Source organism: Antechinus flavipes, chromosome 3, assembly GCF_016432865.1.
Source record: "Antechinus flavipes isolate AdamAnt ecotype Samford, QLD, Australia chromosome 3, AdamAnt_v2, whole genome shotgun sequence".
NCBI lineage: Eukaryota > Metazoa > Chordata > Mammalia > Dasyuromorphia > Dasyuridae > Antechinus > Antechinus flavipes.
In genome coordinates, this window is record NC_067400.1 from 14,538,423 (window position 1) to 14,557,498 (window position 19,076).

Consider the following 19,076-nt stretch of genomic DNA (forward strand, 5'->3'; position numbering starts at 1 on the left):
CCACTTTTCCTTGGCCTTTCCTCATTGTTCAACTCTGTTTTGAAGCAGCTAAGTCATATCTGCCAAAGTTGGTGACCAAATTAAATGTATTCTGTAACATCCCAGATTTCCAAGCCCTCTTGTGCATTGAGCATTATTTTTGTGTGTTTAATTTGTAAAATTCAAGTTGCATTTATGTGTAAGCTTTTTAAGTTAGAAAGGCATATTTTACATTTCACTAGATGCTATTGACTTTTCAAAAGTTGGGTGATAAGGTTCCCATTTCTGTTTTTCAATCTTGTTTGGAAAACTGGAAGTACCACTTGGACGTCACATCTGTCATCACTTGCCAAAGCAGTGGGGAAAGAGATACTAGAGAGTAGACCTCAGAAATCATCTGTCAAATATCTTCACGTAGAAGCAAATGGCGTCATTGTCTTTATAGCTATGAAATACAGGTACGATATGCTCTAAGTAAATCTGACATTCGGAAATTGGAACTTGTAATAGTGGACATTACATACTGGTAATTTTATATTATAAAATATTGCTTAAATTATTGGTGTTATCGTGAAGTGATCCAGCCATTCTGGAGAACAATTTGAAACTATGCCCTAACAATACCACTACTAGACATGTATCCCAGCAGAGATTTTTTAAAAAGGAAAAAGACCTATATGTACAAAAATATTTGTAGTAGCTTTTTTCTCAGGGCAAAGAATTGGAAATTTGAGTGGATGCCCATCAATTGGGGAATGACTGAATAAGTTATTGTATATTGTAATGGTTTAATACTGTTTTATAAGAAATGATGAGCAGGCAATGTCAGAAAGTCTGCAAAGATTTACATGAACTGATGCTGAGTGAAGTGAGCAAAACCAGGAGAACATTATCCACAGTAATAGCAAGATTATGTAATTACCAACTATGATTGACGTAGCTCTTCTCAGCAATGCAGTGATCCAAGACAATTCCAATAAACATGGAGAAGTCTGTCAGAGCTGGCAATGAATGAGCACGTTGGTAATTCTGAAAAGAGTCCATAGATGATGGAGGCAGGGAGTGGAGAAGACCTGGAGGCATTTACTAAATGTGGATTAAAACATAGTATTTTCACCTTTTTTGTTTTGTTTTTTTCTTTCTCATAAAGCTTTTTTTTTTTACCCTTTTGGTCTATTTTTTTTTCTTGAAAGACATGACAAATATGTTTAAAAGTATTGTATATGTGTAACCTGTATCAAATTGCTTGCCGTCTTGGGGAAGGCGGTGCTAAGGGAGGAAAGGAGAAAAATTTTGGAATACAAAAATCTTACAAAAGTGAATGGTAAAAAAAAAAAAAAAAAAAAAAAAAAAGTGAATGGTAAAACCCATTTTTACATCTATTTGGAAAAATAAAACACTATTGAGGGAAAAATGTTGCTTAACACAACATGATTTATGATTCCTATTCCTATAGTCATTCCTTATTGAATTTGAAAAGATTCAATTTATGAAAACTCAGAATATTTTTTTAAAAAGTATAAATTATCTTTATCCACATTTTTTCTGATGCTGTACTTATCACTATAAAATATACCAGTAACAAAATTGTTAGTAATAATGACTGAAAATTCAAGTGTTACTATTTTTAGCATCATATTGCTTCCTATAGAAACTTTTATTTTCCATTCCCATTGCATTTTATTAAGAAAAACTCCATAAAGATGATTAGCCACTCCTAGTGGAAGAAATTAGAATTACATGAAAGTTTGAATAGTGTATCATTGATAATTGTCTGATAGTATTTTTCTTCATTGATTTATTGAACAAATTATTAAGGCATTTATTATAATAATTCTAATTTCAATAATTTTATCATAAATACTATTGTTGATTATTCTTTGCCTGAGTTTTCTCAATAATGATTTCATTTTACCCGGCTTATTGATTGTCTCTTGTTATTGCTGTTCATTCTTTTCACTCAGGTCCAATTCTTTATTATTCCATTTGATGTTTCCTTGGCAAAGAGATGAGAGTGGTTGTTATTTCCTTCTTTGATTCATTTTACAGATGAGGAAACTGAAGCAAGCAGGATTAAATGATTTGCCCAGGGTCACACAGCTAAGCAAGTATCTGAGATCAGATTTGAACTCAGGTCTTTTTGTCTCTAGGCGATGTGCTTCTGTGCCACCTAGCTGCCATTCCCCCTTTCCACTTGGTATAAGTCATGGACTCACTTTCCCCCTGAGATTAAAAAAGCTCCAGCTGGAGCTGTAGTCTGGCTGCCTTAAAGATGCTGACAGTTCCCCTTCTTCAGTCAGTGGAAAAAGGTTTTTCCCAAACATGTGCTAGACCAGAGCAGAAAGGCCACGCTCTAGTCCTCCAGGCATTTCCCTAGCGTCTTCCCTGTGGACGATCCCATCTTGGCAATCTGGTGGTGCCGGCATATGCTGCATTATAAAAACATTTCTCAAACTGCTAGCCTATGTCAAGCACTCGACTAAAGAGATAAATAACAAAAGTAAATATAATCCCAGCAATCAAGGAATTTACTTTTTTATGGGAAATGATACCCTTAGGGCAGTGGCGAGGGAGATTTTGATTTGGAAAATTACTGTTGAGGAACCACAAGGGAAGTAGATTGATTTATCCTGTCCAGAATAAATGATAATTGATTGTATTATAGTTCCATAATTAGAAAGGGCCAGAAGGAGTTGGCTTTGCAATGAAATGTAATATGGCTATAGTCAGACATGGATGTAGTGTGCGGTATCTCTTTAGGACATCAGGGGCTCCAAGTGGGTGTTGTGTTATTGAGTTGAGGAGGAAGTAAAAAATTTAGCTTTGGCAAGAAGGCATTTTTAGAGATTGGACCAAGGGAGCAAAGGCTAGACATTGATGTAGAGGAGTTTTGAAGTTTGGAATAAAGGAGGAGAGGAACCTTACTTTGTTCCCCCCCACCAGCCTTTTCTCCATTAAAGGGAAGAGTTCCTTTGTGGAGGAGAGTAAAAGGGATATGGGGGCTGGAGAAGAAATTTTGAATAGCTCTTGTGAGGAGCATCAATTGTGAAAGAGTTTGAGATCTGCTATACAGCAATGAGAGTTAGATAAATGGATTAGATAAATGTGGAATGAGCCTAGCTGGTCCTTAGTTATTAGTGAGACCAGGGCAAGGGAACAGTAGTTTCAAAAATAATAAAAAGTTGAATTGGCTAGTCAACTGGATATAGAACAAAGGAGGCCAGAGCAGTGGTGAGTTGGACAGGGGATAACAAGTTCTTGATATAGAAGTGAGCTAGAGGAAGAAGTACAAAGGTATAGCAAGTTATGATTAATGGGCATATTCCGATTCCCTCTTATGAATGTAGGAGTTGGGAAAGGCTGTGAAATAAGTGTTTGACTGATAAAGGAGGCAGAATGAATGATTAGGAAACTATGACAAGTTCTCACATGTGACAAGATGATAGAGATAGAAGCAAGGGACCTAAAAGGCAAAGAGGGTGCTGAGTGACAGGTAACAAGTTCTGTCAGTTCTGCTGCTGGGTTCTGGTTTTTGCAGGTATTTTTTTTTTCCTTTTAAGCATTTTTATTTAAAGCTTTGAGTTCCAAATCCTACGCTTTCCTCCCTCCCTCGCCTTCCCTTCTCCCTGAGACAGCAAATAGATATAAGTTATATATGTGCAATTATATAAAACATTGCCAAATTAATCATTTTGCACAAGAAAATTTGAATAAAATGAAAAAAAGCATGGTGAAAAATAGCAGAATTCAGTGTGCATTAAAACAATATCAATTCTTTCTTCGAAGCATGTTTTATCTTTAGTCCTTTGGGATCATCTTGGATCATTGTATTGCTTGAGAATAGCTAAGTCACTTCACAGTCCTTCATTAAACAATATTGCTGTTTCTGTGTACAACATTTTCCTCATTCTGTTCATTTCATTATGCATCAGTTCATGTAAGTCTTTCCAGGTTTTTCTAAAATCATCCTGTTTGTCATTTCTTATAGCACAATAATATTTCATTATAATCTTATGACACAGCTTATTTAGTCATTCCCTAATTGATGGGCATCTCTTTGATTTCAGTTCTTAGCCACCACAAAAAGAACTTTAACAAGGGTTCTTAATCTAGAATCTATGAACTTTTTTAAAAAAGTAGTTTGGTAACTTTTAAAAAAGTAGTTTGGCACTATTTGGTTTCTTTTGTAATCCTAGTATTTAATTTTATGCATTTAAAACCTTTCTGGGAATGGATCCATAGGCTTGACTAGATAGTCCAAGGACCCAAAATGTATATGGTGTACTATTTCTATCTATAATATCTTGTCACTCTCTCCTCCTCTCTTCCAGTCTCTGATGAGGTAGCCTCCTCCTAGCCAAGGAGAACTCCTGTACATGTGCCTTTGACCTCATCTTCTCATGTCTTCTCTAATAGATTGCCTCCTTAGTTATAACCTTTTCTTTCTTTAATCTTCAGCCTCTTCCTGGCTACAGTTCATTTCATACTCCTTTCAAACATGCCCAAGTCTGCCCATTGTTATGAAAGAAATATGTTTTATTTCCATGTGCTAGATGACTGTTGTCAAATATATAGTGATTACAATGCAGAAATTATAGAGGTAAAAACCTAGGTTTTATTATTATGCTTAATAACAAGTCTAATAATAAGTTTGAAGTCTCAGAAAATCTGAACAATCATGAAGATTCTGATAAAGCATCTTACAGCCAAATTATGTCAAATGACAGAAAAATAATTATTTTATGTATTACAATCTTATACATTCCTAAATAAGGCCATAAAAGCTAAAGAGAAGATCGATACATTCCCATGCTTCCTTCAATGTCATGAAAGTTTTAAAATAAAACAAATTTTGTCAAACAAATTCTATAGGTAATCTAAGTCAAATTACAGATTCAACTAGAGGATTTATAAATGTTGTTTGTCCATTGTTTTCCAAGAGGACTAATGACATCATGGGGTGATGCCTTATCTCTGGAGAGAATTGAATTTAAGTGAGGCAGAGTTGCACAAAGTCATCAGCCTTGCTGTCTTTTCCAAAGTCATTGAAGTCTACTAGCAAGACAAAAATCAGGGCAACTGACAATGACCTGGGATACAGTGAAGGACCGTAGCATCTTTGATGTCTGACCAAACTTTAAGCAACTACTTCAATCTCCTTCATGGCCTTTGTAATGATTTGTTCTGATGTGCCCAATCCCCAGGGAGGAATGTCTTCACATGCTTGGAATAAACATCTTCCTAAGTCACCAATGAGTTTAAGGCCTATCGGTTATCTTCAACCTGGTTTAGCCTCTCTGCTGAGATGATTTTAAAGGGGTATGGCTGCTGTGCATGCTATAGCTTCTTGGTATAGAGATTCATCAGGTGGACATCAAAGGTGGATGGACAGCTCTTACCCCAGAGATTCTAGAAAGTCCTCCCTGAATACCCTTCACATCTCACAAATAAGCTTGTGCTTTCTTCTGGTTCTTATCTAAGGAATGCGTCTATAAATTTTTACATGCCATATTTTCATCACATGAGGTAAATCTTGTTAATCAAAAGTTGCAGAAGGAATAAAAGAAAATGAAAATTTTCCATGATATCATTCTTAACCATTCACCCTCCCCCCCAAAAAAACAAACCTTCACTAGATCCTACCATGGCCTCAGTCTTTTTTTTCTCCTCACGTTTGTTATCTTCCCTCTAAATTCTCCTTCCCCTCCTGCCTTCCTTGTTAGTGTAGAGAGTAACACCATTTTTGAGTATTTCAGGTTCACAACCTAGAAATCATTCTGGATCCCCACCCTCCATCTCCAAGCTGTTGCCAAGGTCTTTAGATGTTACCTCAGCAACATGTCTCAAATACAACCTCCTTTGTCCAGATATTGCCCTCACCCAGGTGCAGATCCTCCTTATATCACACCTGGACTATTGCAATAGCAGCTGCTGGGTTTGCCTGCCTCCAATCTCTCCCCACTCTAATCCTTTCTCCATTCAGCCACTAAAGTGAATTTCTTTTCTTTTTTCTCAATAATATTTTATTTTTCCAAATACATGTAAAGGTAGTTTTCAACATTCATTTTTGCAAGATTTTGTGTTCCATATTTGTCCTGAGATGGCAAGCTTTAAATTTGTGAAATTCTTTTTTATTATTATTTCTAAAATTTTAACTTTTGATTTTTTTGTTATACATGTGCATTCATTTTTTAAAATACACTTTTCTTTATGAATCGTTTTGGGAGAAAATCAGAACAAAAGGGAAAAGCCATGAGAGAAAAAAAACAGAAAAAGAGAAAAAAAAATGAATATAGCAACTGTTAATTTACATTCAGTTTTCATAGTTCTTTCTCCTGATTCTGCTTGTTTCACTCAGCATTAGTTTGTATAAATCTTTGCAGGCCTTTCTAAAATCACCTTGCTCATCATTTTTTTATAGAACAGTAACATCCCATTACTTTCATACACTATAACTTTTTCAGTCATTCCCCAATTAATGGGCATCCAGTCATTTTTTAGTTCTTTGCCACTACAAAAAAGGCTGCTAGAAACATTTTTACACATGTTGGTCCTTTTTCCCTCCTTTATGATTTCCTTGGGATGCAGTAGTGGCACTTATGTAATCCTTTTAAACATATTTCCATGTTATATTGTACGAGAAAACTAGACCAAAAGGAACAACCTATGAAAAAGAAAAAGCAAACAAACAACAATAACAAAAGATGAAAATACTGTGCTTTGATCCATATTCAGTATCCATAGTTCTCTCTCTGGATGCAGATGGCATTTGCCTTCACAAGTTTATTGGAATTGTCTTGGATCACTGCACTGCTGAGAAGAACTAAGTATCACATTGATCATCACATAATCTTGCGGGTACTGTGTACAGTGTACAGTGATTCTCCTGGTTCTGCCCACTCCACTCAACATCAGTTCATGTATATTCCGGTATTCAATAAACTCCAGGTTTTCTTTTGCATCTAGGAACAAATACAAAATGCTCTAGCATAAAAAAAGACTTTATACTGTAGCCCACTCCAACCTTTCTAGTCTCCTTATATGTTACTACCCACCATGAACTTTTCTGTGCAGTGGCACTGGCTTTCTGGCTCTTCTGTGAACCAGACATTCCATCTCTGAGCTCAGGGCATTTTCTGTGGCTATACCTCCATGCCACTCTCTCCTTTATTCTGACTGCTGATCTCCCTTGGTTTGCTTCAAGTCCCAATTGAAAATCCATATTTTATTAGAAGCCTTCCCCAACTCCTTTTAATTCCAGTGCTTTCCCTTAATTATTTCACATGTATCCTGTATATAACTTGTTATACACATCCCCGCATACATTTGTTTCCATGAGTTTCTCCCTTTAGATTCTAAGTTTATTGAGGGCAGGGACTAATTTCTTTTTGCTCCTCTTTATACTTTTTTCATCTTCAGCATTTAGCACAGTGCCTGGCACATAATATGTGCTTTAAAATATTGATTGATTAATGAGTCAGACTTATAGAAAAAGCTTTACATACTTGCTCTTCTACATCTTTCTCAAACATTTGGAATCTGGCTTCTCACCCCCCTCACTGAAATCAAACTATTCTCTCTCAAATTACTAAAATAGAACATATTCCTTTCCTCGAAAACCTCTCCTCTTTCCAAATTCCCAGTTCCTGCTGAGACCAGCATCGCCCTGGCTTAAATTTACAGCTTTGAGCCTTGTCATTTCTACTGCACACTTCTGACATTTTCCCCCTTGCTTTCTTTTCCCCTCACTTGGCCATTACTCTAGGATAAGCCCTTGTCACTGTATACCTAACCCTAACCCTTCAATACAAGCAGGCTGTATACCTTTCCACGCCCTCTTCTTTAATTCTTAACATTGCTGTCAGATAAATTCCATCTCCACCACCACTTCTTTTTTTGGTTGGGATTGGGGTGGGGTCAGAGAATTCCTGGTGTGGAAACTCCCAGACAGAAAGGTTCCTTATGCAAAGATTGAATGTCTACATCTGCTTGGAACTCTTCAATTGGTCTTCATTGTCTCAGAAGTACAGGAAGAATGCTCGGCAACTTTCTAATCCCACCCAAACTGAAATCAGTTCATTTCAGCACATCCTGTAGCCTTCTGCCCATTTCTGGCTTTACATTAGTCATTTACTAAGCATTTAGTAAGCACCTATTTTGTACTAAATGCTGGAGACAGTCCTCACCCTCAAGGAGTTTGTAATATAATGGGAGAGATAAGAAAATATTTACAAAACAAGCTACATAAGTAATAAGTAGGAAATAATTAACAAAGGAAAGCCATTAGAATTGGAAAAGGCTTCTTGCAGAAGATGGGATTTTAGTTGGGGCTTGAAGGAAGCTAAGAGGCAGTTTGGGAGGGAGAGCATTGCATCATGCCAGGCAATGGCTTGACATTCCAGGTGAGAGATAATGCCCAGAGCAGAGACATTGAGATTGAATATCTTGTTCATGGAATAGCCAGGAAACCCTTGACTACAGATCGGGGAGCAAGGTATAAGAAGAGAGGAAAGGTAGAAATGGGGGGGGGGGGGAGGGGCGGGGTTAGGAAGGCTAACTTATGAAGGGCTTTGATTACAGAGGAGAGTGCCTTTGAACTAGGAGGCCATAGGCGTCTACTGGATAGAGGAGTGACATGGTAGAACCTGGGTTTTAGGAAAATCACTTTGGCCACAGGCCTACCCACCACCAAGCCATTGTTTTAGTCCATTCTGAATGAAGTAATGAAGGTGTACTAGGATTGGGCCAATGTCAGAGGACAGAAGGAGGTATATATCGGAGAGATGCTGCAGAGCTGAAATGGACCAGAGATGCTGCAGAGATGAAATCAACAAGAGATGCCGCAGAGTTAAAATCAACCACAGATGCTGCAGAGCTGAAATCCACAGACTTTGGCAAGAGCTTGCATATTGATGTAGGGAGAAGTTGGGATGAGTCATAGTGAACAATCCACGGTGGCACTTACAGTGGGAGCCTGAGGGACCAGTAGGATAGTGCTGCTTTCCGTAGCGGTAGAGTCTAGATAGGCAAAACTGAGACTCATCAGCAGTAGAAACGCATGGGAGCTGATGATCAAGTGAAGTAATGTAAAGCAAAAAGAACCAGATCAGAACCCTAGAGGATTAAAAACTGTTATTTGTAATTTTTTTTGGGGGGTGAGGCAATCGGGATTAAGGGACTTGCCCAGGGTCACACTGTTAGTAAATGTTTAGTGTCTGAGGTGGAATTTAAAGTCAAGTCCTTTTGACTCCTGAGCCGATCCACAGTGCTACCTAGGTGCCCTTTGTCATTTGTTTTCAAAGAGGACCCATGAAATCATTGATGTGATGAAAAGCTTTTGAATTGGATGGCAGAATTGTACAACATTGTTCATTGTAGATATGCAAATGGTACTTTCTTCACACTATACATATATAATTTTTTATTGATTTTTAAATTAATATTCTGTTTACTTATAGGGAACAGATTAATTTTATACTTTATTTTTGATAAATAGTTCCTTTGGCCTTTTCCTTCTGGGAGTAACTTAATGCTAAATAAGTACTAAATGGAACTATGTCATTTTTATTAGAAAAAATTTGTAGTATTCTCAAAATCTTTTTTTATATTTATAGCTGACAAAAACTTGATCTCTAAATTTCAGAGTCATCTTATTTCTGCCATTCTTATTCTCATTAAATGATCTTTCCACTTAGGTTATTGTAGTTAGTATTTGTTCCTTAGCTATGTTAAAAAAAAAAATCTGACTTTTTTTTTGGAGATAGTGGTGGGGATGTAGTGGTGGTTGCTAGAGGCATTTATCTTCGTGCAGATTCAATTTAATTCAAGATTTCATTCAAGACCTGTTGTGTATCTAGTACTCTGTTTGGTGCTTGGGAAGTTAAGAGTTTGAATAAAACTATTCCCATTCTGCAGATAGACACTTCATTGAAGGATTAGGCCACAGACACAGATAATATCAGGTCCTTGCACTGAGTCGGGTCTTGAGGCAGGAAGTATATTTGAATCCATGTAGCTTCTAAAAATTTGTGTGACCCTGGGCAAATCACTTCTCCCTGCTTGCCTTAATTTCCTCATCTGTCAAATGAGCTGGAGCAGAAAATGACAAACCACTCCAGAACTTTTGCCACGAAAACCCTGAAGGGAATCACCATGCATCAGACCCTTCCCACCCCACACAACTGTTTTTCCTTGAGAGATGATGTCATATGAGATCGTGCTGGACTTTGGAATCACAGGGAATACCTTTAGAACTGGAAAGAACCTTCTATAGGTAAATCACTTCATTTTTACAGATGGAGGACCTGAGTCAGAAGATCTTGGATTCTGTCTCTCATATCAGAGCGACAAGTGACTGTGGGATAATCATTTTCACCTGAGTCTCTATTACCTCAACTCCAAAAGAATATATATGTGATAATGTTTTTAAAATGCATTATAAATGTCAAACACTATTATTAATTAGAGCTACAAAACAAGGGGCCACTTCAGCGAGTCAATAAGTTTTTATTATACCGGTAATGTGCATTGAAAACTATGTAGGCCAAGGGAATAGAAAGAAAGGCAGCTCTTGTCCTCAGGGAGCTTACATTCTAACGAGAGCTTACCTAGAAACAAATGTGCAGACAGGATAAGAGCATCAATGGAAGGCCTTTCTCAAGGGAAGACCAGGGTGGGGGGGCGGGGCCGCGGGGATCATGATCATGAACAACCCGCGTAGTCCGAACCATATTCCCCAAATTCCGAGTAGAAGCCCCTCATTCGCATTAGGCCTTAGAACACGTGCCCGTTCCCAGCAGAGGCTCGAAGCTCCCTCGGATGACAAGGCTTGGGCAGACCCGAGAAAGTAGCGAGAAAGAGAGAAGGGGAGAAGAAGGGAGCTGAGCTCGGGCTCCTCCCAGCGGCGGCCCCGGGAGGCGGTGGCTGCGTGCAGGAAGCTCCGCCCCTCCCCCCCAACCTCCTTTGCCCCTCCCCCTCCTCTTCCTCCAGCCCGCCCCCTCCCGCCAGGGCCCAGAGAGACGCGGACGGAGCGCCGCCGCCCGCCCCTCACAGCCTGTGCCGCCCGCGCCCGCGCCCGCACCCATGGCTCTGTGCAACGGAGACTCCAAGGTCAGTCGGCGGAGCCTCCGGCGGTCTGGGCGCGCGGTCCTGGCCTGGGCTTCTCGGGCAGCCGCCCCGGGAGAGTCCCTGGTCGGGGCCTGCCGCACTTCCCGCCGCCGCCGCTTTGTTGGGGCGCGAGTGTGCGCGCGCGTGTGTATGAGACCGTGTATGTGTGTGTGTGAGTGTGTGCGTGTCTGGACTTGGGGGGGTTCGGGCCCGGGAGCGAGTGGGGCGCGGGACGGATGGGCGGGGGGGGGGGGAGAGGGGGCAGGGCCGCTGCCGGGGCCGCTCCCCCCCCCCCCTTCCCGTCTGTCCGCTTTGTCCGACCCGGCCCAGGGCTGGATTGGCCCCCGCGGCTCGCCCCGGCCCACGTGCGGAGCGCCGCCCCGCCCGGGGCCCCACGTGTCTACCCCGCTCCTGCCTGGGCACGTGGGTGGGGGCCGGGGAGGGGGCCACCTGGCTTCTTCGCAGGGTCAGATCCCACCTCCTGCGGGGGTTTCCTTGCTGTTCATGGGATCTGGGCCCTTCCCCCCTCCCCCAGTGGGATCACTCCCCTCCCCCCCACCTCCTCACCCTCCCCCCGCCCCCATGCTCCTACGCTTTCTGTACCCCCGAAGCCCGGCTTGTCGCTTTGGCCCTTCTTCCATCCTCCTCCCTAGGCCAGAATCTGAACCCGGGGCTGGGAGGTGGTGATGGGTCCAGCCAGGGTTCTTGGGCGAGAGGATTCTCTCTCCACCCTTGAACCTGTCCAGAAAGCAGCTCCAGTCGCCAGCCGTGCCAGGGCTTTGCCCCCAGCCGCTACCCCCCCACCCCCAGCACTGGGGGAGGAAATTTAATCGTATGCGGAGAAGAGGAAGTGGTATGGAGTGCTGACGAGGACTGGGGGTCTAGGACCCTGAAGCCTCGGTCCACCTGCAGAAAAGACTTGGGGTCAGCCCGCCCTTTCCCGGGTATTCTTGCCCTCTTTGACCTCAGTTTGTTCATCTGTGGTACGGGCGTAGCTGTGACGTGCGGTCCATTCTTCCCAAGGTCATAACTTGGCCTCGGAGATGGGGTGCAGGCCAAACACTTGGTTTTGCAGAATTGTGATCTGGGTCCCCGACAAGCGGAGTTAGCTCCCCAGCCTAGGAGGCGGCGCTTGGGCCGACTCCGGGCCCCACGCGGGCAAGGTGCGAACCCGACTCTGGACAGACAGGAGGCTTCCCGCCGTTGTTGTGTCGGTAGATTGAGTGGGTTCACTGTATGTTGCGGGGGATTTGGGTAAGGGTGGTAGGTGCTAGTTAGTGGGCTCCGAACCTGCCGGGGTGCCCTCCTCCCCCCGCGGCCGGAATCTTACGAGTTTAATTTCACTTCTGAAACTCCCTCCGGTCCAGGCCTGGAGCTTTTCTCCTTCCTGTTTCATAGTGTCTGCTTCGCAAAGTTCCTGCTTCTTTGGGGCACCCCCTCTGGGCTTTGGGGGGCCCAGGCCCGGCTGGGTCCGAGGGAGGCAGGCCGGGGCTGGAGTCTGGTTGCGCATCTGGAGGGTTTGCAGTGCGGAGGGGGGAGGGGAGCCTTCTGCCCTCGGTTTTAGTCAGCCGAGGATCTGAGAGGTGGGAGGGTGGGGGGGGGGGGTCTTCGGTTTGCAGCCGCGTGGCTTTCAAGGGCTCCCATTCAGCCCCTTTTACCAAGGAACAAGTCAAGGCCCCGAGGTCTCCCGCAGGTGGTGTCCCAAGGCAGACTTAGAAGCAGGGCTTCCTTCTGGTCCCCGTGGGATTGATGTGCCGTCGCTCAGTCACTTGGGGGCCGTTCGCGGAGCCCCGACTCCAATCCTGCCTCCTCGCGGCTGAGGGAAGTGAACGCTGGACAGTGAAGTCGTGCCCGGCAATTGTTCGTTTCTCTCCATTTGAAGACCTTTGTTATCTCAGTATTAGTAAGGCCTGGGGGCCTTACTGGCCTTTCCTGGGGGGCTAGATCACTGAAGCTTATTATTTAATGTCTTGATGTCAGAATGGGCCCCCAGTGAACTGTCATCACTGACTGGGCTCTGCAGAGTTGTGTGCCATTTAAGTCACATTTAAAATACCTGGTGTAGAAATTACTCAGTAGAAGTTGATGGTGAATTCTTTTGTAAAATGATCCATCTTTTTTTTTTTTTTTTTTAAATTATGACAACTTTATGACAAGTTCTGCTGAATTCTACAGATGTAGGAACCTGGGTGAAAATTTCACTTGGGGGATTCATGTCAATGAACTTAAAATTATAAAGAAAACACTTATTTGTTTAGTATGTGCCAGGCAGCTGGGGGGGGGGGGCGGCTCACAGGAGTAAGTAACCCCTTCTCCTGGGCAGGCAGAGTCCCCTGGATCGCTGGAGCTCAGTTGAAGGGGTGACTGCTAAGCCTGGGACTAGCGTGATGAACCCGAAGAGGAGTGGGGGCTGGCAGCCGAAAGCTCAGATCAGAAACAGTGGCTCAAGGTCTCTCCTCTGATTTGCAGCGGGATGGCTCTGTGCAGGTGGCCTGTTATTTTCTCTGCCAGGGATTCCCAGTCTCCAATGAAACCAAGATAAAATGTCCCTGGTACTGTCAGAAATGATCTCGGCATGCGATTCAACCTCATTTTACAGATGAGGAAACCGAGTCCCAGTGCGTCTCACCACAGGCGAGACTACCATCTTCAGTTTAATACAGCATTTAGTGGGGTGTCTAGGGCTGGAGAGAGCCGGGCAAGTCTCTCCTTGGCCCCTGTGCTTTTTCCCAATCAAGTGCAACTAGTAAATTCTCTTAAGGGGCTGTTATTACTAATATAGCACCATTTCTGTAAGATCTTCACTGTGAATTAAAACACAGAGAATAAAGTTATTAGTTATTCTCACTAAAATCTCCAGTGATAACGTTGATATTTTGTTTTGTTTCTAATTTTCACAAAAACTCTTGTTTCAGTAGAAAAATCACTGGGCCAGCAGTAGCTTGGGTTTCTTACCTGGATTGGGTAAATGGATGGCTCGGTGTCGGCCTTATTCGACTTCTATTCCGATAGAGATGTCTTACTTTACCTTAGAAGAAAGCTATCATTTTAGTCTGTAATGTGAAGGTGATTGTAGCTTTTGGGATAAAAGGCTTTGGAAAAGTCCACTTATGAATTGCATGTGTAGTCGAAAGGCCTGGTATGGAATGTGACTATTTTTAAGGGTTTAAATATATTTCTTATATAGAGAGCTTCGGTGTGAGCCATGGCCTGTAAGGCTCGTGAGCTGCACAATCTCCACACGAAAGGTTAGGAGGAGGCAGGTTCATGGGAGGTCTCGGAGACAAACAGGCCTGGGGATCCTTCCCTCACCAGGGGCTTCTGAGTCGGGAGGAGGGAAAAGCCTGCAAATCATCAAACACAAACTTTAAATGGTGCTCGCTCCCAGGGCGCGAAGCATAGACAAACTTATTGTGTAATCAGTCGTATGAGCCCCTCGTTTTTATAGAGGAAGCTGAAGTGCGGAGGTTAAGCAGCATTTTACGCATCTAGAAGAGTAATTTTATTTTTTAATTTTAATGTTTTAAAAAAATTTTTTTTGCTGAGGCAATTGGGATTAAGTGACTTGCCCAGGGGTCACACAGCCAGGAAGAGTTAAGTGAGGCCAGATTTGAACTCAGGTCCTCATAACTTCAGGACCTGTGCTCTATCCACTGCACCTAGCTGCCCCAAGAATAGTAATTCTTACACTTCCTACTTTAGTAACTGTATGGAAAGAGCTTTGTAAGTAAAACACTCTATAAAAGTTGAGCTATTTTTAAGTCAGGAGACTTAAGTCAGGAGAACCAGCCTCCAGAGCTCACCACACTGAGGTCCCCCTAGCGAAGAAATCCCTGGGTTGCCAACAATTCTGTCTTATGTGGTTCTGGGTGGTTTCATTTGTTTGGATGCTTGAATGAACCAAAGTTTCATGGGAACAACACAGATTTAAGGTGAGCCCAAAAGAAATTGATTTTCCCGGGAGATGCCCCCAAGAAGCTGAACTTGGGAGAGACAGTTTGACTCATGGTTTTGTTTTTAAAATCAGGCAAGTGGTGTTGGAATTGCAGGCCCTCTTCTTTGATCTTGTTTCTCCCTTAGTGTTTCCAGTTTCAAACTGCACAGTGTTTAAAGTGCTCCATTTCTGTCATCTCTTGGGACATGAAGTCTCTTCCAAAAGCCATGGAGGATTTCCCTTCATGCACTTTTGTAATTTAGAGAAACGAATTCAAAATCTCGGTATCGGAAGGGCAGTAGAGGGCACCCAATCCAGTCCATAGCTGAGCGTCTTTGCCGATCTCCAGGAAACTCTCCTTCCTTTCTCAGTTAATTTGGTGTCTTAGTTCACAGTCTTTTTCTCTTTTATAGATGGATATGACATTACTCTTTCAAACACCCTAATTTCATAGTGGAGCTCGGTCATTTCCCAGGTTCTCCTCAACCACACACAACTGTGGTCGTACCCACTCTTGAGCTTTCCTTCTACAAGTGGACTGCTTCCATCTTCATAAACTCAGGTTCCCTGGTCTCATCCCAGGGAGCGGGCCATCTCCCCCTCTGCTTTGTCCACACTCACCCCTCCAGTCCCGCTTTACCCCCCTCACCTGCGCCAGCTGCACTGCCGCTTGTCCATCTCGACGTTAGGGTCCTCAGGAGCCCTTCCCTTCTCCCATTGCTGATCTCGGCCTTGGATCGCTCCCACTATCCGCCTGCACTCCTCCACGGGGCCTGGGTCCTCCCCGTGGCCAGACAGGCCTTGTCCACTCATCCCCGAGGCGTGTCCGGGCAAGCTTCCTACGACTTCAGGCTCTCACTCTCTCTCCGAGAGTATTTAGGCTTTTGGGCTTTTGCTTTTGCCAGGGAATTGGGGTAAAGTGACTTGTCCAAAGTCGCTCAGTGGGGGTCAAATGTCTAGGGCTAGATTTGAAGTCCCGCCTCTAGGGCCAGGCTCTGTTTGCTGAGGCACAGCCGGTGAGCCGACCTTGTTCAGAGTCATCTTCTCCTAGATTCCTCCTGCCTCCAAATGACCTCGGATCTCCTGGGTGAAGCTCGTTTCCCTGGATGGAACGGAGGCATTTCTGCTTTTGGTTTGTGGCCGGGAGGCGACTGTGAGTGGCTTATTTGGACGCTCACTTTTTAGTGGAATGTCCTGAACATTTTGTCCTGCCCTCTCAGGACTTGAATGAAGTAGCCTGAGCCAGGCTGATGCTGTTGTAGTCTTCCTAGTTCACTGAGAACTCCTTCATTGGGGTGAAAGCTGCTGGGTAAGTGAAGCAGAGGAAAATAAGTAAGAATTCCTAATAGGGCTCGAATGCAGACTCCCAGGCCCACGTGTGCATGCGTGTGGGAGACCTTTTCTTCATAGTGGTTGCTGGACTTGGACACGACGAAAGAATCCTTAATTTGTTAAACCCTACTTGAAGAAAGCAAACTTCTTTTTTCTTAGAGTTCCAGATTAAAATCAGGCAGGTAACCCCTTTAAGTGGCTTGGGTTTTTTTTTTTTTTTTTTTTTTTTTTTTTTTTGATAAGAATTTCAAGTAGATTGCTCTCTGACAGTTTTACGATCTTGAAAAGTGACTGACCCTGGCGGGCTCCAACATCCTTATTATGTTGACCCTCGTATACTGACAAAAGAGGGTGATCATTAGTTGTGCTGCACCTGATTTTAGGGAAAAACTGTATCATGTAGCTGCTTTAGCCATATATATAGATATAGAAAGCAAATATTTGCTTTTCAGCTTTAATAGAGTATCCATAGGTTATTGCTAGAGTCACAAGTTACTGTTTCATTGAAACTTATGTGATAGTTACATGCTCAAAGCCCCTTAATCAGGAAACCCCACTGAAAGGGTAGGGAGGAAAGCTTCTGTTAATGATGCAGTCTAGGGCAGTGGTGTCAGACCCCAGTAGAAATGGGGATCACTGCAGGCCACAGATTAACTTAGAAAAAATTGTGGTATATAAATATAATGGAATATTATTGTTCTATAAGAAATTTCAGAAAAGCCTGGAGAGACTTGTATGAACTGATGCTATGTAGAAACAGCATGTTAATTTTGTCTCTGTTTTATGGTATTTTTCATCATTTTGTTGACTAGTTCCCGGTTATATCCCAGCCTGGATCAGGTTTCCTCAGGTGCATTGTGGGCCTTTCTGCGGGTTTGACACCTCTGGACTAGGTGTTCAGTGGTGTGGATGCCATGCAGTAACTAAGCCATAAAAGAACACTTTCTGGAGTGTGAAGTGATTCTGAACTCAGTATAAGGCAATTAACTAATTTTAAAAAATGAGGCAGCTTAATACATGGGAGAAAAGGGTCTTCAGAAAGCCACAAGCTCTATTGAGCTTAATAAAATGATTTTATTACATTATTGGCTTTTCTAGCAAGGTTGTCTAACTCGCCAGCATGAAGCATGGTGGTTTATGGAGTCCAGTAGTATCGCTTGTAAAGATGGACTCAAAGTTTATGATATTTGTGAAAGCTTGACAGTTTTACTGCTTTAATTTCTAAGGTAATATTTTTTCTTTCCTTCAGGAGAAATTCATAGGTCCCTTTTTTGATTCGAGGCAGTTGGGGTGAAGTACTTGCCCAGCCAGGGTCACACAATTCTTAAGTGTCAAGTGTCTGGAATTCATGTCCTCCTCCCTTCAGGGCCGCTGCTCTATCCACTGTACCACCCAGCTCCCCTATAGATCACTTCTAAGCAGAAGTAATGTTTTAAAGTATTTTTAGGAAAACTGGCTTTATTAAGACCTGAGACAGATGGGATCATTTCACAAATTCATCCAATTTGAGACCAAAAATATATTGTCTTGTTACATTTAATAGCGCACAAATGTATGGTTGCAGTATAGTAATCAAAATAAAAGTTAACATTTATATAATGTTTATTATGTGCCAAGCATTTTATAATGATGATCTCATTTGATCCTCACAACAACCCCAAGAGATAGGTTCTGCTATTCCATTTTATAGGTGAGGAAATTGAGGTGAAATGGCTTGCTTTCGGCCACACAACTTATGTAAACTTGTGTGTGTGTCTGAGGCAGGATTTGAACTTGGGCTTCTTGACTCTAGATCCAGAGCTCTGGGCCTCACAGTGCCTCCTGAGGACTTGTATCTTACTTTGCAGGATAATATGCTTATAAATAATTTTAAAGTGAATTTATTTCAGTCCTGGCTTTCTGTTGACCAAAACTGTCCGTTTTGAAGGAGACTTATCCTTTTAAAGGAAACTTGGTTTTCAGATGTAATAGAAATGCTGGGCAAGAAACTATTTAAGATCAGATTTGAAGAAGCAGCATTAGTTTTCCCATAGAAAGCAGGTATTCAGAATGTCATGATTCGAATGCAAAGCATTCAAAGTCTTTTTTTACATTTGATACAGTATCTCAGATCTAAAGAACAAAACCAGCTCCAGCTGCTTACCTGAATGGAACCTGGGGACTGAGTGAGATAAGGCCGAAGCTCCTTGCTGAAAGCGCTGCTCTCCTTGCCCTGGATGCTTTCCAGGGGGACGCTCCCCGCATTTCCTACCACTTACTGGAAGCTGGAGTGGGCTGATTTGTGCTAAGGGAGTAAGATAAACACAGAGCAGAGGCCGTAACTCAGAATGTTCTGGAGAAGGACAAGGTGGGGATGGGACATCTTTAAATGAGACTTGAGCCCCCTAGATATTGAAAAGAAGCTCAAAAGATTCTTTCAAGTACTATATAACAATTATCTGACTTTAATCTAGGAAGACTAAATTTTTATATATACTAAAACCTAATTACTTGTAATCTGCAATTAATGGATTTTCCCCCATTCAACCTTTTTTTTTTTTTTTTTTTGAGAAAGATAAGGAACAAAGGCTAAAACTCAAAAGGTTTTCTAATTAATCTTTAGTTAATTTGAAAAATTAATTTAATCAAAATATTCTTTCCCTTGAACATTCTTGTTAATTACTATATTTAGGTTTTTAAATTTTTTATTGGGATATCTTGTTACATATTGAAAAAAATTTGCAGG

General features: G+C 42.3%; 1 protein-coding gene across 1 annotated transcript in view; it reads left to right on the top strand.

Annotated features, from left to right (window-relative positions):
* Nucleotides 1–10,976: 10,976 nt before the first annotated feature.
* Nucleotides 10,977–19,076, top strand: part of GMPS (guanine monophosphate synthase) — a 51,324-nt gene continuing 43,224 nt past the window's right edge. The window contains 1 exon segment of the mRNA XM_051983067.1: nucleotides 10,977–11,088. Coding sequence (XP_051839027.1) covers nucleotides 11,062–11,088 — 27 coding nt within the window. The 5' untranslated portion in view covers nucleotides 10,977–11,061.